Source organism: Pristiophorus japonicus, chromosome 9 (genome assembly GCF_044704955.1).
Source record: "Pristiophorus japonicus isolate sPriJap1 chromosome 9, sPriJap1.hap1, whole genome shotgun sequence".
NCBI lineage: Eukaryota > Metazoa > Chordata > Chondrichthyes > Pristiophoridae > Pristiophorus > Pristiophorus japonicus.
This window is the reverse complement of record NC_091985.1, coordinates 162,818,659-162,843,495: the sequence shown is the minus strand read 5'-3', so window position 1 is coordinate 162,843,495 and position 24,837 is coordinate 162,818,659. Positions and strand designations below refer to the sequence as shown.

At 47.7% G+C, this 24,837-nt stretch overlaps 1 protein-coding gene across 1 annotated transcript; it reads right to left on the bottom strand.

The window, feature by feature from the left end:
- Positions 1–7,775: 7,775 nt before the first annotated feature.
- Positions 7,776–24,000, bottom strand: LOC139273950 (histone H2B 1.2-like). Its single transcript, XM_070891024.1, has 3 exons — positions 23,893–24,000; positions 10,481–10,705; positions 7,776–8,153 (listed from the first exon to the last, which is right to left on the bottom strand). The coding sequence occupies exons 1-3, from the start codon at positions 23,998–24,000 to the stop codon at positions 7,776–7,778; spliced, it is 711 nt and encodes a 236-aa protein (XP_070747125.1).
- Positions 24,001–24,837: the final 837 nt, after the last annotated feature.

Genomic DNA, 24,837 nt, shown 5'->3' with positions numbered 1-24,837 from the left:
AATTCCTCTCTGACCCATCCAGGCGATCAAAACCAGTCCAAGAGATCACCCCGGTCATATTCTATTCCTTGCAGTACTTACCATTATATTTGTGCAGTTCAACAAAAGGTCATCCAGTCTATTCCCAATTACCAGGTTGCTGCACTTTAAGTGCCCATCCAACCATCTCTTAAAAGTGGTGAGGGTTTCTGCATCCACCACTCTTCCAGGCAGCAAGTTTCAGATCCCCACAAACCTCTGCGTAAAGAAGCCCCCCTCAAATCCCCTCTAAAACTTCCACCAACCACCTTAAAACAATGTCCCCTCGTAATAGACCCCATCACCAATGGAAATAGACCCTTACTAGTCACTATGTCCAGGCCCCTCAATACTGTGTGCACCTCAATGAGGTCTCCTCTCAACCTCCTCTGTTCCAATGAGAACAAACCCAGCCTATCCAATCTGTCCTTATAACTAAGATTCTCCATTCCAGGCAGCATCCTAGTATATGTCCTCTGCACCCTCTCTAGTGCTATCACGTCCTTCCTATAATATGGTGACCAGAGCTGCACACAATACTCCAGCTGTGGCCTAACCTAAGTATTACACAATTTAAGCATAATCTCCCTGCTCTTATATTCTATGCCTCGGCCAATAAAGGCAAGCATTTCGTATGCCTTCTTAACCATCTTATCCACCTGGCCTGCTACTTTCAAGGATCTGTGGACAAGCACTCCAAGGTCCCTTTGTACATCTACACTATTTAGTGGCCTACCGCTTAATGTTTATACCCTTTCCTGATTAGCCCTCCCAAAGTGCATCACCTCACACTTCTCTGAATTAAATTCCATTTGCCACTGCTCTGCCCATCTGACCAGTAGATTGATATCCTCCTGCAGCGCATGACTTTCCTCTTCATTATCAACCACACAGTCAATTTTAGTGTTGTCTGAAAACTTCTTAATCATACTCCCTATATTCAAATCTAAATCGTTGATATATACTAGAAACAAGCAAGGGACCCAGTACTGAGCCCTGCAGAATCCACTGGAAACATCCTTCCATTCACAAAAACATCCATCAATCATTACTCTTTGCTTCCTACCCGCAAGCCAATTTTGGATCCAACTTGCCACTTTCCCCTGTATCCCATGGGCTTTCACCTTCATGACCAGCCTACCATGTGGGGCCTTGCTAAAGTCCATATACACCTATGCACTACCCTCATCGACCCTCTGGTTACCTCCTCAAAAAATTCAATCAGATTAGTCAAATATGATCTTCCCTTAACAAATCCGTGCTGACTGTCCCTAATTATTCCCTGCCTTTCCAAATGCAGATTTATCCTGCTTTCCAGGATTTTTTCCAATAATTTTCCCACCATTGTAATTACTCTTCCTATCTCGTCTCCCTTCTTAAACAAAGGTACTACATTAGCAGTCCTCCAATCCTCCGGCACCATGCCCAGATCCAAAGAGGACTGGAAAATTATGCTCAAGACCTCTGCTATTTCCTCTTTTACTTCGCTCAACAGCCTGGGATGCATTTCATCCAGGCCTGGGGACTTATCTACTTTCAAAGCTGCTAAACCCCTTAATACTTCCTCTCTCACTATATTTATTTGACCAGAATATCACACACCTCCTTGATAGTAGTACCTGCATTATCTCTTTCCTTTGTGAAAACAGATGCAAAGTATTCATTGAGATCCCTACCAACATCTTCCGCCTCCATACAAAGATTACCCTCATGGTATCTAATAGGCCCTACCCTTTCTTTAGTTACCCTCTTAATCTTAATATATTTATAGAACATCTTAGGGGTCTCCTTAAATTTACTGGCCAAGAATTTCTCGTGCTCTCTCTTAGTATTCCTAATATCCTTTTTAATTTGGCCTCTTAATTTTCAATATTCCTCGAAAGATTCTAAAGTATTTAGCCAGTGGTATATGACATAAGCGTCCCTTTTTTTCTTAATCCTCCCCTGTAAGTCCCTAGACACCCAGGGGGCTCTAGAATTATTTTTCCCAGCTTTTTTCTTTAAGGGCACATGTTTGACCTGAGCCTTCTGGATCTCCTCCTTGAATGCCTCTCACTGTTCTGACACGGATTTACCCACAAGTAGCTGTTTCCAGTCCACTATGGCCAAATCACTCCTTAACTTAGCAATATTAGCATTTTCCCAATTCGGAACTTTTATTCCAGGCCTATTCTTGTCCTTATCCATAACTAACTTGAATCTGACTGAATTATGGTCACTGACACCCAAGTATTCTCCCACTAATACCCCTTCAACCTGCCCTGCTTCATTCCCCAAAATTAAATCCAAGACTGCCCGCTCTCGTGTTGGGCTTGCTCCATGCTGACTAAAAAAGTTCTCTTGAATGCATATCAAGAATTCTGCACCCTCTCTACCCTTCACACTAAATTTGTCCCAATCAATATTTGGATAGTTAAAATCCCCTACTATTAATACCCTATGGTTTTTGGACTTCACAGCAATTTGCTGACATATTTGCTCTTCTATCTCCCTTCCACTGTTTGGGGGTCTATAATACACGCCCAGCAATGTGATCACCCCTTTATTATTTTTCAATTCGACCCATATGGCCTCATTTGATGATTCCTCTAACATATCATCCCTCCTCACCGCTGTAATAGTTTATTTAATCAGTACCACAACCCCACCCCACTTTTTAACCCCCTGTCTATCTTGTCTAAAAATCCTGTAGCCAGGAATATTGATCTGCCAAACCTGCCGCTCTTTCAGCCATGTTTCTGTAATGGCTATAACGTCATACTCCCAAGTGTCTACCTGTGCTCTGAGCTCATCCGCCTTATTCGCTATATTCCTTGCATTAAAGTATATACCATTCAGCACAGGAAGACCTCCTTGCTTACTACTTACTAAGCCCTGTTTCCTCTGTCTTACAGATTCGCTTTCTAGATTCTTGCTATCGAATTTCTGCTTTATTTCCTTCCCTTTTGAATTCGTTCTCAGGTTCCTGTCCCCCTGCCAAGCTAGTTTAAACTCTCCCCAACAGCACTAGCAAAACTCCCCACGAGGGTATGGGTCCCGGCAATGTTGAGGTGCATCCCGTCCGGTTTGTACAGGTCCCATCTCCCCCAGAAGCGGTTCCAATGCGTCAAGAATTTAAAGCCCTCCCTCCTACACCAATTTTCCAGCCACGTGTTCATCCTCTCTATCCTTCTATTCTTATACTCATAAGAATGGGGCACTGGTAGTAACCCGTAGATTACTGCCTTTGAGGTCGTACCCTATAATTTTCTTCCTAGCTGCCTGAACACTTCCTGTATGATCTCATCCCTCATTTTACCTATGTCGTTGGTCCCGATATAGACCACGAACTCTAGATTTTTACTCTCCCCCCACCACCCGCCCCCCACCTCCCCAGGATGCCCTGCATCCACTCTGAGACATCCTTAGCCCTGGCAGCAGGGAGGCACACAACCATTTCGGAGTCACATCTACGGCTGCAGAAACAGCTGGCTGTTCCCCTAACTATAGAATCTCCTATCACTAGGGCTCTTTTTAAATTTTTGTCCCTCCCCCTGTGCAGCTGAGCCACCCGTGGTGTCTTGGAATTGGCTCTGGCTGCACTCTCCAGAGGGAGCATCGTCCTTACCGAGACTCAGAAGTGAATATCGGTTTGAAAGCGAGATGGACTCATGGGGGGACTAATGCGCTACCTGCCTAGCACACTTACTATGACTGGTGATCAACCACTTCCCCTCTACCTGCACGCCTTTAAGCTGCAGGGTGACCACCTCCTGAAATGTGCTATCCACATAGTTCTCAGCCTCGTGGATGCACCGTATTGACTCCACCCGCTGCTCAAGCTCCAAAACATGGAGCTCGAGCAGTTGAAGCTGGAGACACCCCTTGCACACATGGTTATCTAGGCTACACGAAGCGTCCAGGTCATCGCACATGCCGCAGGATGTGCACTCCACGGGACTGAGCTGCACTGCCATCCCTCTAGTTAGCCTTAACTAGTTTAAAATCTACTTAAAAAGAAATAGAGAAAAGAAAGCTACTTACCAACTCACCTCACCGACCTCTGTGGCCTCCCGAACTCACCGGCCTCTGAGGCCCCCCGACCTCTCGGCCTCTGAACTCCCAACCTACAAATCTAGAGCCCCCTGGATGTCGAGGGACATACAGGGTAGGATAAAGAGAAAAAGGGAGTATAGAAAGTCCAGGGGTGAAATTAAAAAGGATATTAGGAAAGCAAAGAGAGAGCATGAAAAATTATTGGCAGGTAACTTCAAATATGTTTTATAAATATATTAAGATTGAAAAGGTAACTAAAGAAATGGTAGGGCCTATTAGAGACCATGATGGTAATCTATATGTGGAGGCAGAAGATGTGGGTATGGTTCTGAATGAATACTTTGCATCTGTTTTCACAAAAGAGACGGGCAATACATGCATGACATATCGAGGAGAAGAAGTGTGAAAAATAAGATGAAATAAACATAGTAAGAGAGGAGGTATTAAGGTGGTTAGCAGCTTTGAAAGTGGATAACTATGAGAGGTGAGTACTGGACTGATGCTGCCTCTGTCATTCTCTGACACTATGTGACAGATTCTGATTGCCAGGCGAGTGTCGGAGGGACACTGCCACTTTCAATCTCGTGCAGTTTCAGTGTAGGACAGATTCTGCCACTTTCACTATCTGGTCCATTGACAGATAAATATAGAAAACATATTGGTGTCTGGTACGGGAGTGTGGATTTCACTCTGTATTTGTCCTTCTCTGCCATCTGAATGTGGCTTATCTCTGTCTCTGTCTGTGTCTGATATAAGAGTGTGGATTTTATTGTGTACCTGTCAATTTCTGCTAATTGCGTGTGGTTTCACTATCTTTCAATGCCTGGTATATAAGTGTGTGTTTTACTCTGTATCTGTCCATGGCTGGTATGTAAATGTGGGCTCTATTCTATACCCGGCACTTCCCATCATGGTGGCATCATTTTGCTCTGTACCTGTCTATTTCTAATCTCAGTATTTGTTTTAGCTTCCAACAGTCAGTTTCCCTTATGTAAAAGAGGGTTTACTTTGAATCTGTCAGCATCAGGCATTGTCGGCAGTATAAGTGAAACCATGACGTCACAATGTAATATTGCCAGTTAACATCAATGGGCAAAATTGTGGCAAATGGATTTCAACGTAAAATTTAGGAACCAACATGATAAATTTGATCTGAGATAATTGTGATCGATAAGACAATAAGCAGCCCTTTCACAGATAGAGTGGGTGGCTCTGAAAAGAGCCTTTGGATTATTAGAGTAAATGTCCGCTCTACTTGCTCTTGGACGAACTGGTGGTTTTCTTCGGCAGCAGCACAGCCCATTACAACAAGCGCCGCACCATCAGCTCCCGGGAGATCCAGACCGCAGTGCGCCTGCTGTTGCCCGGGGAGTTGGCCAAGCACGCCGTGTCGGAAGGGACAAAGGTGGTGACCAAGTGCACCAGCTCCAAGTAAACATAGTGAGAGAGGATATTCGGCAACACCCCGCTCTGAGCGATGGTCACCCCTCCCAGCAATCTGTTGAGCTCCTCGTCGTTGCGGATGGCCAGCTGCAGGTGTCTGGGGATGATGCGGGTATTCTTGTTGTCGCGGGCAGCGTTTCCGGCCAGTTCCAGGATTTCAGCGGTCAGCCATGTAGATCGGGGCTCCGGCACCCACATGCTCAGCGTAATTCCCCTTTCGCAGGAGCCTGTGAATGCGGCCCACAGGGAACTGCAGTCTGGCCCAGGAGCAGCGAGACATGGCCTTGGCCCGAGCTATACCACCGGTTTTTCCTTTTTTTAAAAATTTCAAAATATACTTTATTCATATAAAAATTTGCACAATACATTGGAAAGCAGTTCAGTACATTTGGATGCGGTCAGCAATTCCATACAATACATTGGGATGCTAACGGCAGTTCCGTTCAATTCATTTGCTTGCTTTATATTTAGAGGTACATTTCAGTACAATCCAGGATACATTGTAATACAGTCATCAAATTAATTTACTAGTGGCATTATACGGTACACAGAATGGGTGAGGGTACAGTTACATTTCTTTGCAACATACATTACTAAACAGAACTTGCATTATACATGGCACTACATAGGTTTTTTCAGGTCACGGTGCTCTGTGTATACAAAAAGTTTACAAGGACAGCCCGAGGGGAGTTTTATACTGATTCCAGCCCCTGAGTTTATCGTGGCAGAAGGGCTGTAAACTGTGGTCCGTCCCCACCGTGCCTTTGCGGCGACTGCACCAATTTTTAGTGCGTCCCTCAGCACGAAATCCTGGATCTGGAACACGCAGACGTGGATTTCTCCTTGCGCTGGAAGACCAGCAAGTTTCGGCAAGACCAAAGTGCGTCTTTCACCGAGTTGATGGCCCTCCAGCAGCAGATGATGTCTGTCTCGGTGTGTGTCCCTGGGAACAGCCCGTAGAGCACAGAGTCCTGTGTTACGGAGCTGCTAGGGATGAACCTCGACAGCAACCACTGCATCTCCATTCAGACCTGCCTTGCAAAGGGGCAATCCCAAAGGAGATGGATGACTGTCTCATCCGCACCAAAGCCAATTCGGGGGCAGAGTGCCGTGTCTCTGAAACCCCGGCTGTGCATGAAGGAACTGACGGGTAGGGCCCTCCTCACCGCCAACCAAGCTATGTCTTGGTGCTTGTGTGAAAGCTCTGGCGATGAGATGTTCTGCCAGATGAGTTTGACAGTCTCCCAGACATTTCCATAATCCACACGTTCAGAGAAAGAATGAGAAACTCCTCCCATTTCTACCCCTCTTATACCTTTCTGGAGGGATGCAGGGGGCAAACTTGTGATTGGTCGGTCGGTGGTGCATTTCATTGGTCGTTTCCGATGTCCAATCACAATCTGCTTAGCCCACCAATGAATGTAGGGCGGAAATTACTGTCCTCAACAGTCAGTCCTCTGCCGGTTTAGAAATTCAAAAATCCCGCCAATAATTGTTAACATTGCGGATTATGTTAGTATCTTCACCATTAGCCAAATATTTCAAAACACTTTTTGTCTCCTTTTATCTTATTCCATATTCCCCTTGCAACTTCCAGGCTGTTAAAATCAGGATTACATTTAGGTTCAGTTTCAAACTGTCTGTAACGGGCGGGAGTCATTTCCCACTGATTCTGTAACGGGACACATACATTCCAGCTCAATCTTTGTAAAAGTGAACTTCTTTTCACAGGAGCTGCTGTGGGAGTGAGACCAGAACTGGGAGTCTTCTGTGAAAAGAGAAGAGGGACAGAGTGTTCAAACTGACCCTGTTCTGGACTGTGTAAGAATTCCCATTCTGAGTTGTTACACTCGGGAGTCCCTGGTTAATAAACGGATTGACCCCGAACTAGAATTTTCTTTTAAATTGAAAAGGGCGTGAGAGAGAATGAGGTGGCTGAAGTCTGAGTCTCACCCTGAAACAAGCTTCTAATTCGTCGGCCGCGCTGTGAATGAACGACTCTGAGAGCAAAGCGAAAGAGCAACAGGGAGTGTTTGCTGTTTAGAGCGGGAAATTAAACAGCGACTCTGAGGTCGAACCGCACAGTAAAAACACTTATCTGAAAATTCAAAACTATATCTACAGATATAACTTCAAATGTTGTCAAACATGTTCCAGAAATATTAACAGTGAATGGAATCTAAAGGCAGATGCATTTGTGCAGCTCTTTCAGAGAGGTTGTGGGTGGCTCTAAAAAGAGCCGTTGTGTTTGGGGTTTGTTCTCAGGAAAATGAGCAGTTTTACTTGGAGCTGGTGTACTTGGTCACCACCTTTGTCCCTTCCGACACGGCGTGCTTGGCCAACTCCCCGGGCAGCAGCAGGCGCACGGCGGTCTGGATCTCCCGGGAGCTGATAGTTTGCCGCTTGTAGTAATGGGCCAGGCGGGAAGCATCACCCGCGATGCGCTTGAAAATATCGTTCACAAACGAGTTCATGACACCCACGGCCTTGGAGAAGATGCCGGTGTCGGGATGAACCTGTTTCATCACTTCGTAGATGTAGATGGAGTAACTCTCCTTCCTCGACCTTCTGCGCTTCTTGCCGCTCTTCGCTGGTGTTTTCTTGATTGTTTTCTTGGCGCCTTTCTTGCCAACTGGTTTCTTGTCTTTTTTTAAATTTCAAATATGCTTTATTCATATAAAAATTTGCACAATACATTAGAAAGCAGTTCAGTACATTTGGATGCGGTCAGCAATTCCATACATTACATTTGGAAGCCGACCGCAGTTCCGTTCAATAAATTTCTTTACTTTACATCTCAAGGTACAATTCATACAATCCAGAATGCATTGTGGTACGTTCATCAAGTTACATTACATGTGTCACCATACGGTACACAGTGGGGGTACAGTTACATTTCTTTCCAACACACATTACGCAACAGAACTTGCATTATACATGGCACTACATAGGTGTTTGCAGATCATGGTGCTCTATATATACAAAAGGTTTACCATCGCAGCCCGAGGGGAGTTTTATACTGATACCAGCCCCTGGGTTTACCGTGGTGGAAGGGCTTTAAACTGTGGCCCTTCCCCACCGTGCCTTTGCGGCGGCTGCACCAATTTTTAGTGCGTCCCTCAGCACGTAGTCCTGGATCTTGGATTGCGCCAGTCTGCAACAAGCAGACGTGGACCTCTCCTTGCTCTGGAAGACCAGCAAGTTTCGGCAAGACCAAAGAGCGTCTTTGACCGAGTTGATGGCCCTCCAGCAGCAGGTGATGTCTGTCTTGGTGTGTGTCCCTGGGAACAGCCCGTAGAGCACAGAGTCCTGTGTTACGGAGCTGCTCGGGATGAACCTCGACAGCACCACTGCATCTCTTTCCAGACCTGCCTTGCAAAGGCACAATCCTGAAGGAGGTGGGTGACAGTCTCGTCTGCACCACAGCCGACTCGGGGGCACCGTGCCGTGTCTCTTCAACCCTGGCTGTGCATGAACGCTCTGACGGGTAGGGCCCTCCTCACCGCCAACCAAGCTATGTCTTGGTGCTTGTGTGAAAGCTCTGGCGATGAGACGTTCTGCCAAATGAGTTCCACAGTCTGCTCGAGGAACCTCCCGACTGGGTCCACCCTCTCTTTCTTTCGTAGGGTGTCCATGACCTTACGTGCTGACCACTGTTTTATGGCCTTGTGGTCAAAGGGGTTTTTTGTGAAAAACTTTTCCATGAAGGACAGGTGGACAGGCATGGTCCAACTGGTGGGGGCGTTTCGTGGCAGCATGGCCAGACCCATCCTTCGCAACACCGGGGACAGGTAGAACCTCAGCACGTAGTGACACTTGGTGTTTGCGTACCAGGGGTCTGTGCACAGCTTGATGCAGCCGCACACAAAGGTGGCCATCAGGATGAGGGCCACGTTCGGAACATCCTTTCCTCCACTGTCCAGAGATTTGTACATTGTGTCTCTGTGGACACAGTCCATTTTGGACCTCCAGACAAAGTGGAAGACGGCCCGGGTGACTGCCGCGGGACAGGAGCGAGGGATGGGCCAGACCTATGCCACATACAACCCTGAGAGCACCTCCACTCCTGATGACCAGGTTCTTTCCTGCCATGTAAAGGAAGCACAGCTTCCACCATTCCAGTTTTTGCTTCACTTTGGCAATACGCTCTTCCCAGTTTTTGGCGCACGCCCCGTCTGCTCCGAACCATATTCCCAACACCTTCAGGTAATCTGGCTTAACGGTGAAGGGAATAAAGGATCGGTCGGTCCAGTTGCCAAAGAGCATGGCCTTGCTTTTGCTGCGATTGACCTTCGCTCCCGAGGCCAGTTCAAACTGGTCGCAGATTGTGAGCAATCTGCAAACCGACTGCGGAACCGAGCAAAAGATGGCGATGTCGTCCATGTACAGGGAGATCTTGACCTGAGCGCCTCTGCTGCCTGGGATCGTCACCCTTCTAATGCCCGCATCCTTCCTGATGGACCCGGCAAAGGGCTCGATACAACACACAAACAAGACAGACGAGAGAGGACAGCCTTGCCTGACTCCAGATCTGATCGGAAAGCTTTCAGTTTCCCACCCGTTGATTAGAACTGCGCAGTAGAGCAGTTGGATCCAATTGCTGAAACCCTCCCCAAACCCCATTTTGGAGAGCACATCCATCAGGTACGTGTGCGATATCCTGTCAAAGACCTTCTCCTGGTCTAAGCTGATTAACCAGGTGTCCACCCCCCTGTCCCGCACGTAGGTGATCGTATCCCTGAGTAACGCGAGGCTATCAGAGATCTTCCTGCCGGGGACAGCGCAGATCTGGTCCGGGTGGATCACCAGTTCAAGAGCAGACTTGACCCTGTTTGCGATGACCCTTGATAGGATCTTGTAGTCCACATTGAGCAGCGAAATGGGCCACCAGTTTTTGATTTCCTCCCTCTCCCCTTCTGCTTGTAAATGAGGGTGATGATGCCTTTCCTCATTGATTCTGTCATGCTGCCGGCCAGAAGCATACTCTCGTACACTTCCAGCAGGTCTGGGACCATCCAGTCCCACAGAGCCGAATACAAAACTCGACCAGTGAGCCGTCGCTTCCGGGGGTTTTATTCGCCTCGGAGAACCTGACGGCCTTTGTCAGCTTGTCCAGAGTTAACGGGTGGTCCAAACTCTCCGGCTCGCTGTCGTCTAGGACCTCCGTGATAGACGGCAGGAACGACTGGGAGGCCGCGCGGTCTGTGGGCTTGACGCCATACAGCCCGGCATAGAAGGATTTGCTGATCCTCAGCATGTCAGGCTGCGAAAACGTCACAGAACCGTCTTCTTCCTTTAGGCTGGTGATCACAGAACTCCCCCTGTGTACCTTTTGGAAGAAGAAACGCGAACACGTCTCATCCTGCTCAACGGAGCGGACTCTGGAGCGGAAAATGATTTTGGAGGACTCTGAGGTAAAGAACGAGGCTTGCTGGCCCTTCACCTCTTCGAGTTCCTCCGCGACATCGACCCCCATCGACTGCAACAGGAGTAGGTTTTGCATGCTCTTCTGGAGTTGGGACAATTCCCTCTGTCTCCTGAACACCTTTGAGGATGAAGAACCTCTTGATGTTTGTATTGATTGTTTCCCACCAGTGCATCGGGGAATCACAGAGGGGTTTTACTGTTCTCCAACCTTTGTAATCCCTCTTGAGTTCCTCCAGGTTTTTCGGAGTCAACAGTTTCACGTTCAGCTTCCATATCCCTCTACCAACTTTCTGGTCTTCTGGCAAATGGTTTCTTGTTGTCAACCATTGTCTCATTCAGTCCTGTGCAGATTGACGTAAACCCTGCTCCGAGCTCGCATTATATAGGCAGCCCCACATTCCGCCCACAGCCCTATGCTAATGAAGGATGGGTGAAGGCAATGATTGTGATTGGTTCATTGGCCGCGTTGTCAATTTTTATTGTTCTGTATCTCTCTGAATGGTCTCTTCAAATATCCAATCAGGTTTATTGCTAGCCACAATTTCAAATTCTTGAATTAGGTCATCAATTACAACCCCTCCAGATTTATACTCTGTTCTTTGTGTTTCTATTCCGCTCTCATTCAAAATGGTTAATGACTGCCCGTGTTACGAGGAAGCTTCATTCATTTTTTTCCCTGCACACATATATATACGTATTCAATAATCGGATCTCGATGTCTACATGTTCAACCCGCAGTTAAACAGCAACAGAAGGACGACATTCAGCCCCTCGAGTCTCTTACATAGGAACTGTAAATGCCCATTCAGCCCATTAGTGGGTCACTCAGCATTTCGAGACTGTTACACAGATACAGCAGGAGGCTATTCAGCACCTGTTATATAGGAACAGCAGAAGGCAAATCAGCCCATCGATTCTGTTATATTAGGAACAGGACAAGGCTATTCAACCACTTGAGCCTGTTGCATAGCAACAGGAGGATGGCATTCAGCCGCGAGGATGTTATATAGGACGCAGGTCTCCAATCGTCCTGGTTAATCCTTGCCACTGGATAAAGGCCTAGCTCTGTCAAGCCCGTGTAGTGGCTGATGTGCAATGGTCAGCACACGTTAAAAAAAAAATCCACACACAGGCATCTTCCAATCCTGGAGTTCAGGACTGGAATATCGGGTCCTTGCTATTGAGGGAGTGCAGCGAAGGATCACCAGACTGATTTCCGGGATGGCAGGACTGACATATGAGGAGAGACTGGATCGACTGGGCCTGTATTCACTAAATTTTAGAAGGAAAAGAGGGGATCTCATAGAAACATATAAAATTCTGAGGGGACTGGATAGGTTAGATGCAGGAAGAATGTTCCCGATGTTGGGGAAGTCCAGAACCAGAGGACACAGTCTAAGGATAACGGGTAAGCCATTGAGGACCGAGATGAGGCCAGCAGGTAGCAGTGTCATCGGGAGGTCGGAGGAGAGGCCGATAAAGGCCCAGCAGCAGTTCATCGTCAGAGGCCAGTGGGAAGCAGCATCGTCGGGAGGTCGGAGGAGAGGCCGATAAAGGCCCAGCAGCAGTTCGTCGTTGGAGGCCAGTGGCTGCAGCTGCAGCAGGGAGGCAAAAAAGAAGTAGAAAAAAAATCGAAAGGTGACATCATAGCCAAGGGGGCAAGTGATTGGCTGGTGATTGGTAAGTAGTTTTTATTTTTCTTTTCTTTATCAGTAAGTCAACTTTTAGCCTTGTTGTTGCCAAATTAAGTAATTCAAGGGGTTAAGTCATGGCAGGAGAGCTCAGACACGTGTTATGCTCCTCCTGTACTATGTGGAAAGTCAGGGACGCTTCCGGTGCATACAGCTGCAGCTCCTGACGGACCGCATTGTGGCACTGGAGCTGCACATGGATTTACTCTGGAGCATGCACGATGCTGAGAACATAGAAACATAGAAACATAGAAAATAGGTGCAGGAGTAGGCCATTCGGCCCTTCTAGCCTGCACCGCCATTCAATGAGTTCATGGCTGAACATTCAACTTCAGTACCCCATTCCTGCTTTCTCGCCATACCCCTTGATCCCCCTAGTAGTAAGGACCTCATCTAACTCCTTTTTGAATATATTTAGTGAATTGGCCTCAACAACTTTCTGTGGTAGAGAATTCCACAGGTTCACCACTCTCTGGGTGAAGAAGTTCCTCCGCATCTCGGTCCTAAATGGCTTACCCCTTATCCTTAGACTGTGACCTCTGGTTCTGGACTTCCCCAACATTGGGAACATTCTTCCTGCATCTAACCTGTCTAACCCCATCAGAATTTTAAATGTTCCGATGAGGTCCCCTCTCATTCTTCTGAACTCCAGTGAATACAAGCCGAGTTGATCCAGTCTTTCTTGATAGGTCAGTCCCGCCATCCCGGGAATCAGTCTGGTGAACCTTCGCTGCACTCCCTCAATAGCAAGAATGTCCTTCCTCAGGTTAGGAGACCAAAACTGTACACAATACTCCAGGTGTGGCCTCACCAAAGCCCTGTACAACTGTAGCAACACCTCCCTGCCCCTGTACTCAAATCCCCTTGCTATGAAGGCCAACATGCCATTTGCTTTCTTAACCGCCTGCTGCACCTGCATGCCAACCTTCAATGACTGATGTACCACGACACCCAGGTCTCTTTGCACCTCCCCTTTTCCTAATCTGTCACCATTCAGATAATAGTCTGTCTCTCTGTTTTTACCACCAAAGTGGATAACCTCACATTTATCCACATTATACTTCATCTGCCATGCATTTGCCCACTCACCTAACCTATCCAAGTCGCTCTGCAGCCTCACAGCATCCTCCTCGCAGCTCACACTGCCACCCAACTTAGTGTCATCCGCAAATTTGGAGATACTATATTTAATCCCCTCATCTAAATCATTAATGTACAGTGTAAACAGCTGGGGCCCCAGCACAGAACCTTGAGGCACCCCACTAGTCACTGCCTGCCATTCTGAAAAGTACCCATTTACTCCTACTCTTTGCTTCCTGTCTGACAACCAGTTCTCAATCCATGTCAGTACACTACCCCCAATCCCATGTGCTCTAACTTTGCACATCAATCTCTTGTGTGGGACCTTGTCGAACGCCTTCTGAAAGTCCAAATATCAACTGGTTCTCCCTTGTCCACTCTACTGGAAACATCCTCAAAAAATTCCAGAAGATTTTTCAAGCATGATTTCCCTTTCACAAATCCATGCTGACTTGGACCTATCATGTCACCTCTTTCCAAATGCACTGCTATGACATCCTTAATAATTGATTCCATCATTTTACCCACTACCGATGTCAGGCTGACCGGTCTATAATTCCCTGTTTTCTCTCTCCCTCCTTTTTTAAAAAGTGGGGTTACATTGGCTACCCTCCACTCTATAGGAACTGATCCAGAGTCAATGGAATGTTGGAAAATGACTGTCAATGCATCCACTATTTCCAAGGCCACCTCCTTAAGTACTCTGGGATGCAGTCCATCAGGCCCTGGGGATTTATCGGCCTTCAATCCCATCAATTTCCCCAACACAATTTCCCGGCTAATAAGGATTTCCCTCAGTTCCTCCTCCTTACTAGACCCCCCGACCCCTTTTATAACCGGAAGGTTGTTCGTGTCCTCCTTCGTGAATACCGAACCAAAGTACTTGTTCAATTGGTCCGCCATTTCTTTGTTCCCCGTTATGACTTCCCCTGATTCTGACTGCAGGGGACCTACGTTTGTCTTTACTAACCTTTTTCTCTTTACATATCTATAGAAAGTTTTGCAATCCGTCTTAATGTTCCCTGCAAGCTTCTTCTCATACTCCATTTTCCCTGCCCTAATCAAACCCTTTGTCCTCCTCTGCTGAGTTCTAAATTTCTCCCAGTCCCCAGGTTCGCTGCTATTTCTGGCCAATTTGTATGCCTTGGCTTTAATACTATCCCTGATTTCCCTTGATAGCCACGGTTGAGCCACCTTCCCTTTTTTATTTTTATGCCAGACAGGAATGTACAATTGTTGTAGTTCATCCATGCGGTCTCTAAATGTCTGCCATTGCCCATCCACAGTCAACCCCTTAAGTATCATTCGCCAATCCATCCCAGCCAATTCACGCCTCATTCCTTCAAAGTTAGCCTTCTTTAAGTTCTGGACCATGGTCTCTGAATTAACTGTTTCATTCTACATCCTAATGCAGAATTCCACCATATTATGGTCACTCTTCCCCAAGGGGCCTCGCACAACGAGATTGCTAATTAATCCTCTCTCATTACATAACACCCAGTCTAAGATGGCCTCCCCCCTAGTTGGTTCCTCGACATATTGGTCTAAAAAACCATCCCTTATGCACTCCAGGAAATCCTCCTCCACCGTATTGCTTCCAGTTTGGTTAGCCCAATCTATGTGCATATTAAAGTCACCCATTATAACTGCTGCACCTTTATTGCATGCACCCCTAATTTCCTGTTTGATGCCCTCCCGAACATCACTACTACTGTTTGGAGGTCTGTACACAACTCCCACTAACGTTTTTTGCCCTTTGGTGTTCTGTAGCTCTACCCATATAGATTCCACATCATCCAACCTAATGTCCTTCCTAACTATTGCCTTAATCTCCTCCTTAACCAGTAATGCTACCCCACCTCCTTTTCCTTTTATTCTATCCTTCCTGAATGTTGAATACCCCTGGATGTTGAGTTCCCAGCCCTGATCATCCTGGAGCCACGTCTCCGTAATCCCAATCACATCATATTTGTTAACATCTATTTGCACAGTTAATTCATCCACCTTATTGCGGATACTCCTTGCATTAAGACACAAAGCCTTTAGGCTTGTTTTTTTAACACCCTCTGTCCTTTTAGAATTTGCTGTACAATGGCCCTTTTTGTTCTTTGCCTTGGGTTTCTCTGCCCTCCACTTTTACTCATCTCCTTTCTGTCTTTTGCTTTTGCCTCCTTTTTGTTTCCCTCTATCTCCCTGCATTGGTTCCCATCCCCCTGCCATATTAGTTTAACTCCTCCCCAACAGCACTAGCAAACACTCCCCCGAGGACATTGGTTCCGATTCTGCCCAGGTGCAGACTGTCCGGATTGTACTGGTCCCACCTCTCCCAGAACCGGTTCCAATGCCCCAGGAATTTGAATCCCTCCCTGCTGCACCATTGCTCAAGCCACGTATTCATCTGAGCTATCCTGCGATTCCTACTCTGACTAGCACGTGGCACTGGTAGCAATCCCGAGATTACTACTTTTGAGGTCCTACTTTTTAATTTAGCTCCTAGCTCCTTAAATTCATTTCGTAGAACCTCATCCCTTTTTTTACCTATGTCGTTGGTACCAATGTGCACCACGACAACTGGCTGTTCTCCCTCCCTTTTTAGAATGTCCTGCACCCGCTCCGAGACATCCTTGACCCTTGCACCAGGGAGGCAACATACCATCCTGGAGTCTCGGTTGCGGCCGCAGAAACGCCTATCTATTCCCCTTACAATTGAATCCCCTATCACTATCGCTCCCCCACTCTTTTTCCTGCCCTCCTGTGCAACAGAGCCAGCCACGGTGCCATGAACTTGGCTGCTGCTGCCCTCTCCTGATGAGTCATCCCCCTCAACAGTACTCAAAGCAGTGTATCTGTTTTGCAGGGGGATGACCACAGGGGACCCCTGCACTACCTTCCTTGCACTACTCTTCCTGCTGGTCTTCCATTCCCTCGCTGGCTGTGGACCCTTCTCCTGCGGTAAGACCAACTCGCTCCACGTGCTACTCACGTCATTCTCAGCATCGTGGATGCTCCAGAGTGAATCCACCCTCAGCTCCAACTCCGCAACGCGGACCGTCAGGAGCCGGAGGTGGATACACTTCCCGCACGTGTAGTCGTCAGGGACACTGGTGTTGTCCCCGAGTTCCCACATGGTACAGGAGGAGCATATCACATGACCGAGCTCTCCTGCCATGACTTAACCCTTAGATACACTTAAATTGGCGACAACAATGTTAAAAGTTACTGACTAATAAAGAAAAAGAAAAACTACTCACCAATCAGCAGCCAATCACTTCCCACGTTGGCTGTGACGTCACCTTTTGATTTCTTTCTACTTCTTTTTTGCCTTCTCTCCCAGCTGGAGCTGCACCGGTATCCGGACTGCTGAGCCTTTTATAGGCCGCTGCCTCTCTCGACTCCCGCCTCTCTCGACGCTCCCCGGACTGCTGAGCCTTTTATAGGCCGCTGCCTCTCTCGACTCCCGCCTCTCACGACGCTCCCCGGACTGCTGAGCCTTTTATAGGCCGCTGCCTCTCTCGACTCCCGCCTCTCTCGACGCTCCCCGGACTGCTGAGCCTTTTATAGGCCGCTGCCTCTCTCGACTCCCGCCTCTCTCGACGCTCCCCGGACTGCTGAGCCTTTTATAGGCCGCTGCCTCTCTCGACTCCCGCCTCTCACGACGCTCCCCGGACTGCTGAGCCTTTTATAGGCCGCTGCCTCTCTCGACTCCCGCCTCTCTCGACGCTCCCCGGACTGCTGAGCCTTTTATAGGCCGCTGCCTCTCTCGACTCCCGCCTCTCTCGATGCTCCCCGGACTGCTGAGCCTTTTATAGGCCGCTGCCTCTCTCGACTCCCGCCTATGATGTGAATAGCACGTTTAGTGAGTTGGTCTTGCTGCAGGAAAAGGGTACACAGTCAGATAGGGAATGAATGACCAACAGGAAGAGCAGTACAAGGAAGGTAGTGCAGGGGTCCCCTGCAGTCATCCCACTGCAAAACAGCTACACCTCTTTGGGTACTGTTGGGGGGGGATGACTCACCAGGGGAGGGCAGCAGCATCAAAGTTCATGGCACCGTAGCTGGATCTGCTGCACAGGAGGGCAGAAAAAAGAGAGGCAGAGCTATAGTGATAGGGGATTCAATTGTAAGGGGAATAGATAGACGTTTCTGCGGCAGCAACCAAGACTCCAGGATGGTATGTTGCCTCCCTGGTGCAAGGGTCAAGGATGTCTCGGAGCGGGTGCAGGGTATTCTGAAAAGGGAGGGTGAACAGCCAGTTGTCATGGTGCATATAGGTACCAATGATATGATGTCCTACAAGACGAATTTAGGGAGCTAGGAGCTAAATTAAAGAGTTGGACCTCAAAAGTAGCAATCTCAGGATTGCTACCAGTGCCACATGCTTGTCAGAGTAGGAATTGCAGGATAGCTCAGATGAATACGTGGCTTGAGGAGTGGTGCAGCTGGGAGGGATTCAAATTCCTGGGACTTTGGAACCGGTTCTGGGTGAGGTGGGACCAGTACAAACCTGATGGTCTGCACCTGGGCAGGACTGGAAGCAATGTCCTCGGGGGAGTGTTTGCTAGTGCTGTTCGGGAGGAGTTAAACTAATATGGCAGGGGGATGGGAACCTATGCAGGGAGACAGAGGGAAGTAGAATGGGAGCAGAAGTGAAAGATAGAAAGAAGAAAAGTAAAAGTGGAGGGCAGAGAAACCCAAGGCAAAAAGCAAAAAGGGCCACATTACAGCAAAATTCTAAAGGGGCAAAGTGTGTTAGAAAGACAAGCCTGAAGGCTTTGTGCCTCAATGTGAGGAGTATTCGGAATAAGATGGAGGAATTAACTGCACAGATAGTAGTTAACGGGTATGATGTCATTGGCATCACAGAGACATGGCTCCAGGGTGACCAAGGCTGGGAACTCAACATCCAGGGATATTCAACATTTAGGAAGGAAAAACAGAAAGGAAAAGGAGGCGGGATGGCTTTGCTGGTTAAAGAGTAAATTAATGCAATAGTAAGAAAGGACATTAGCTTGAATGATGTGGAATCAGTATGGGTGGAGCTGCGGAATACCAAGGGGCAGAAAACGCTAGTGGGAGTTGTGTACTGACCACCAAACAGTAGTAGTAAGTTTGGGGACAGCATCAAAACAAGAAATTAGGGATGCATGCAATAAAGATACAGCAGTTATCATGGGTGACTTTAATCTACATATTGATTGGGCTAACCAAACTGTTGGCAATGCGGTGGAGGAGGATTTCCTGGCATGTATTAAGGATGGTTTTCTCGACCAATATGTCGAGGAACCAACCAGGGAGCTGGCCATCCTAGACTGGGTGATGTGTAATGAGAAAGGATTAATTAGCAATCTTGTTGTGTGAGACTCCTTGGGGAAGAGTGACCATAACATGGTAGAATTCTTTATTAGGATGGAGAGTGATACAGTTTATTCAGAAACTAGGGTCCTGAACTTAAGGAAAGGTAACTTTGATGGTTTGACGCATGCATTAGTTAGAATAGACTGGCAAATGATACTTAAAGAGTTGCCAGTGGATAGGCAATGGCAAACATTTAAAGATCACATGGATGAAATTCAGCAATTGTACATCCCTGTCTGGAGTAAAAATAAAACGGGGAAGGTGAATCAATCGTGGCCAACAAGGGAAATTAAGGATAGTGTTAAATCCAAGGAAGAGGCATATAAATTGGTCAGAAAAAGCAGCAAACCTGAGGACTGGGAGAAATTTAGAGTTCAGCAGAGGAGGACAAAGGGTTTAATTAAGAGGTGGAAAATAAAGTACGAGTAGAAGCTTGCCGGGAACAAAAAAACTGACTGCAAAAGCTTCTATAGACATATGAAGAGAAAAAGATTAGTGAAGACAAACGTAGGTCCCTTGCAGTCGGATTCAGGTGAATTTATAATGGGGAACAAAGAAATGGCAGACCAATTGAACAAATACTTTGGTTCTGTCTTCATGAAGGAAGACACAAATAACCTTCCGGAAGTACTAGGGGACCGAGGGTCTAGTGAGAAGGAGGTACTGAAGGATATTCTTATTAGGTGGGAAATTGTGTTATGGAAATTGATGCGATAGAAGGCCGATAAATCCCCTGGGCCTGATAGTCTGCATCCCAGAGTGCTTAAGGAAGTGGCCATAGAAATAGTGGATGCATTGGTGATCATTTTCCAACAGTCTATCGACTCGGGATCAGTTCCTATGGACTGGAGGGCAGCTAATCTAACACCACTTTTTAAAAAGGGAGGGAGAGAGAAAGCGGGTAATTATAGACCGGTTAGCCTGACATCAGTGGTGGGGAAAATGTTGGAATCAATTATTAAGGATGAAATAGCAGCGCATTTGGAAAGCAATGACAGGATCATTCCAAGTCAGCATGGATTTATGAATGGGAAATCAAGCTTGACAAATCTTCTGGAATTTTTTGAGGATGTAATTAGTAGAGTGGATAAGGGAGAACCAGTGGATGTGGTGTATTTGGACTTTCAAAAGGCTTTTGACAAAGTCCCACACAAGAGATTGGTGTGCAAAATCGAAGCACATTGTATTAGGTATAATATGCTGAAGAGCGTAGAGAACTGATTGGCAGACAGGAAGCAGAGAGTCGGAATAAACGGGTTATTTTCATAATGGCAGGCAGTCACGAGTGGAGTGCCACAGGGCTCAGTGCTGGGACCCCAGCTCTTTACAATATACATCAATTATTTGGATGAAGGAATTGAGTGTAATATCTCCAAGTTTGCAGATGACACTAAACTGGGTGGTGGTGTGAACTATGAGGGGGACGCTAAGAGGCTGCAGGGTGACTTACACAGGTTAGGTGAGTGGGCAAATACATGGCAGATGCAGTATAATCTGGATAAATGTGAGCTTATCCACTTTGGGGGCAAAAACGCAAAGACAGAATATTATCTGGATGATGGCAGATTAGGAAAAGGGGAGGTGCAATGAGACCTGGGTGTCATGGTTCATCAGTCATTGAAAGTTGGCATACAGGTACAGCGGGCGGTAAAGAAGGCAAATGGTATGTTGGCCTTCATAGCGAGGGAATTTCAGTATAGGAGCAGGGAGGTCTTACTGCAATTGTACAGGGCCTTGGTGAAGCCTCACCTGGAATATTGTGTTCGGTTTTGGTCTCCTAATCTGAGGAAGGATGTTCTTGCTATTGAGGGAGTGCAGCGAAGGCTCACCAGACTGATTCCCGGGATGGCTGGACTGACATATGAGGAGAGACTGGATCAACTGGGCCTTTATACATTGGAGTTTAGAAGGATGCGAGGGGATCTCATAGAAACATACAAGATTCTGACGGGATGGGACAGGTTAGATGCGGGCAGATTGTTCCCGATGTTGGGGAAGTCCAGAACCAGGGGACGAAGTCTTAGGATAAGGAGTAGGCCATTTAGGACTGAGATGAGGAGAATCCTCTTCACTCAGAGAGTTGTTAACCTGTGGAATTCCCTACTGCAGAGAGTGTTGATGCCAGTTTATTGGATATATTCAAGAGGGAGTTAGATAAGGCCCTTATGGCTAAAGGGATCAAGGGGTATGGCGAGAAAGCAGGAAAGGGGTACTGAGGTGAATGATCAGCCATGATCTTATTGAATGGTGGTGCAGGCTCGAAGGGCCGAATGGCCTACTCCTGCACCTATTTTCTATGTTTCTATGTTTCCTTCATTGAAACATCTGCGAACTCATTCCTTCGTGTGTGGAAGCTAGTCATCTTCATTCGAGGAACCGCCTATGATGATGATGTTATTGAGGAACTTGTGGTGTCCACTCATCCCCTGGCGTCCGTTACACATGTATAAAGGAGGCCATTCATCCTCCGGAGCCTGTTACATAGGAACAGGAGAAAGCCATGCTTCCCCTTGAGCATGTAATATAGAAACACGAGCAGGCCATCAGACCCTCAAGCCTGTTACCATGGAATTGGAGGTGGCCATTCAGCTCCTTCTAGCCTGTTAAAGGAAACAGGATGAGGCCATTCAGCCATAAAAGGCTAATACACAGAATTAGTGTAGGCCATTCAGTTACTCAAGCATGTAACATAGAATCATAGAATGGTTAAAGCACAGAAGGAGGCCATTCGGCCCATCGATCCCTTGCCTGCTCTCTGCAAGAGCATTTCAGCCTGCTCTACTCCCCCACCCTTTGCCCTAGCCATGCAATTTATTTTCCTTCATGTTTATATCAAATTCTCTTTTGAAAGCCATGATTAAGTCTGCCTCCACCATCCTTTCTGGCAGTGCATTCCGGATTCTAACCACTCGCTGTGTTACAAAGTGTTCCCTTATGTCGCCTTTGGTTCTTTTGCCAATCACATTAAATCTCTGTCCTCTGGTTCTCGACCCTTCCACCAACTGGACCAATTTTCCTCTACTCTGTATAGACGCCTCATGATTTTGAATACCACTCTCAAATCTCCTCTCAGCATTTTGAGCTCTAAGGAGAAAGGAGATTAACACCAGCTTCACCTGTCAATCCACGTAACTGAAGTTCCTCATCCCTGCTATCATAGGAATAGGAGATGGCAATTCAGCCCCACGAGCCTGATACATAGGTACAGGAGGATGCCATTCAGCCTGTACGGGCTTCTAACACATGATTAGGAGGAAGCCCTTCAGCCCCTTAAGCATGTTAAATAAGAAACAAAAATAAGCCGTTGAGGGCCTCGGGAAACTTACATAGAAACAGGAGAAGGCCATTCAGCCCCTCGACCCTGTGTTGTAAGAACAGGAGCTGCCATCCATCCACTCGAGTTTGTTACACAGAAACATGATCAGGTCATTCTACCTCTCGAGCTTGTTACACATGAACAGGAGGAAGCCTTTCAGCCTATCATTAGGAACCACAGGAGGCCATCCAACCACCATGAGCATGTTACATAGGAAAGTGTTGTGGCCATTCTGCCCAATGCATCAATTGCACAACAACAGGAGGTGGCCAATCAGCTCCTTCATCCTGTCACAGAGAAAGAGGAGGAGCTCATTCAGCCCCTTGTGACTGTTACATTAGGTCCAGGAGAAGGGCAGTCAGCCCATAGAGCATCTTGCAGAGGAACAAGAGAACATTCAGTCCCTTGAGATTGTTACATGGGAACAGGAGAAGGCCATGCATCCCCTGGAGCCTGTTACATGGGAACAGGAGAAGGCCATTCATCCCCTGGAGCTTGTTACATGGGAACAGTAGAAGGCCATACATCCCCTGGAGCCTGTTACATGGGAACAGGAGAAGGCCATTCATCCCCTGGAGCTTGTTACATGGGAACAGGAGAAGGCCATTCATCCCCTGGAGCCTGTTACATGGGAACAGTAGAAGGCCATTCATCCCCTGGAGCCTGTTACTTGGGAACAGGAGAAGGCCATTCATCCCCTGCAGCCTGTTACATGGGAACAGTAGAAGGCCATACATCCCCTGGAGCACTTTCTTTTGGAACAGGATGTGGCCATTTTGCCCATGGAGCTTGTTACGTTTGAACAGAAGGCATTCAGCCCCAGAGCCTTTACCATTAGGAACAGGAGGAGTCCATTCAGCTCCCGAGCATGTTAGAGAGAAACAGAAGGAGGCCATTCAGACATAAAGCCTGTTACACAGTAATAGGATGAGGCAATTCTGCCCCGCAAACCTGAGCAGAAGGAGGCCATTTAGAACCTCAAGCCTGTTACACAGGAGCAGATTGAGGTTATGTTGCCCCTCAAACCTGTAACATACAGCAGCAGCCCTCGTGCCTTTATCATTAAGAACAGGAGGAGGACATCCATACCCTGGAGCCTGTTACACAGGAATGCGAGGATGCCATTCTGCACCACCAGCCTGTTACACAAAAACCAGAGGAGGCCATTCAGCCACAAAGCTTTTAACATTATGAACAGGAGGAGACCATTCTATCCCTCGAGCCTATTACATAGGAACAGAAGGGGGCCATTCAGCCCTCGAGCAAGTCACACAGGAACAAGGTGAAGCCATTCGGCCCCTCGAGCCTGTTGCATTATCAACTGGTGGGCGATGTTCAGCCCCTCCAGCCTGTTACAAAGGAACAGGAAGTCATTCAGACCCTCGAGTCCATCTATTAGGAACAGGATGAGGCCATTCACACCCTCGAGCCTGTTACAAAAGGTAAATAGGAGGCCATTGCAGGAGCAGGAGGAGGCGATTCATCCCTTCGAGCTACTTATATTATTGGGGTCAGAGTCCCATTAACCGGTGTCAGGGTCCCATTAACCATGGTCATGGTCGCATTAACCATGGTCCGAGTCCCATTAACCGGGGTCAGGGTCCCATTAACCGGCGTCACGGTCGCATTAACCATGGTCCGGTCCCATTAACCATGGTCCGAGTCCCATTAACCGTAGTCACGGTCCCGTTAACTGGGTTCAGGGTCCCATTAACCGGGGTCACGGTCCCATTAACCGGGGTCACGATCCCATTGACCGGGGAGGTGCGTCCGCTCGGGCCGCCCTCAGTGCCCCAGTTCCCGGCCTGTGACCCAGGCCGCTCCCGGGGCCGGCCCTCCCTTTGCCCAACAGAGCCGCCCAGCCCATCATCCGCCCATCGCCGAGGAAAACGCTCCCCGCATCGCGCATCTGCTGCTCCCTCCGCCTTCACTGCCGCAACACCTGCACGTCAGCGCACACAAGCCGAGTGACTCTGCCGTGTGCATGATATGGCGGTGTCAACCGCCCCGGGCGAGAGAGAGGGAGGGAGCTGTCAATCAAAGGAGCCGGCCGGCACCGCCCACAGGGTGGTTGCAAAAAAAATGCCCATTCTGCAACTATGCACAAATCAAATTAGCAATTTCCTAAACAGAAGGGGGATAAAAACTGCAAATACCTATGTGCAGAGGCATGTAGGATTAACCTTTCAGGTCTACAGAAGGTTCAATGTCCCTGAACCGTTAATCTGAGCTTCCCTTCTCAACAAAAGCCATAAGATCTGCTCAGACCTTTCGACCATTTGATTTTATTCTTTCTGTATCATAGAAATTTACAGCACGGAAGGAGGCCATTTCGGCCCATCGTGTCCTCGCCGGCCGACCAAGAGCTATCCAGCCCAATCCCACTTTCCAGCTCTTGGTCCATAGCCCTGTGGGTTACGGCACTTTAAGTGCACCTCTAAGTATTTTTTAAATGTGCTCTACCATCCTTTC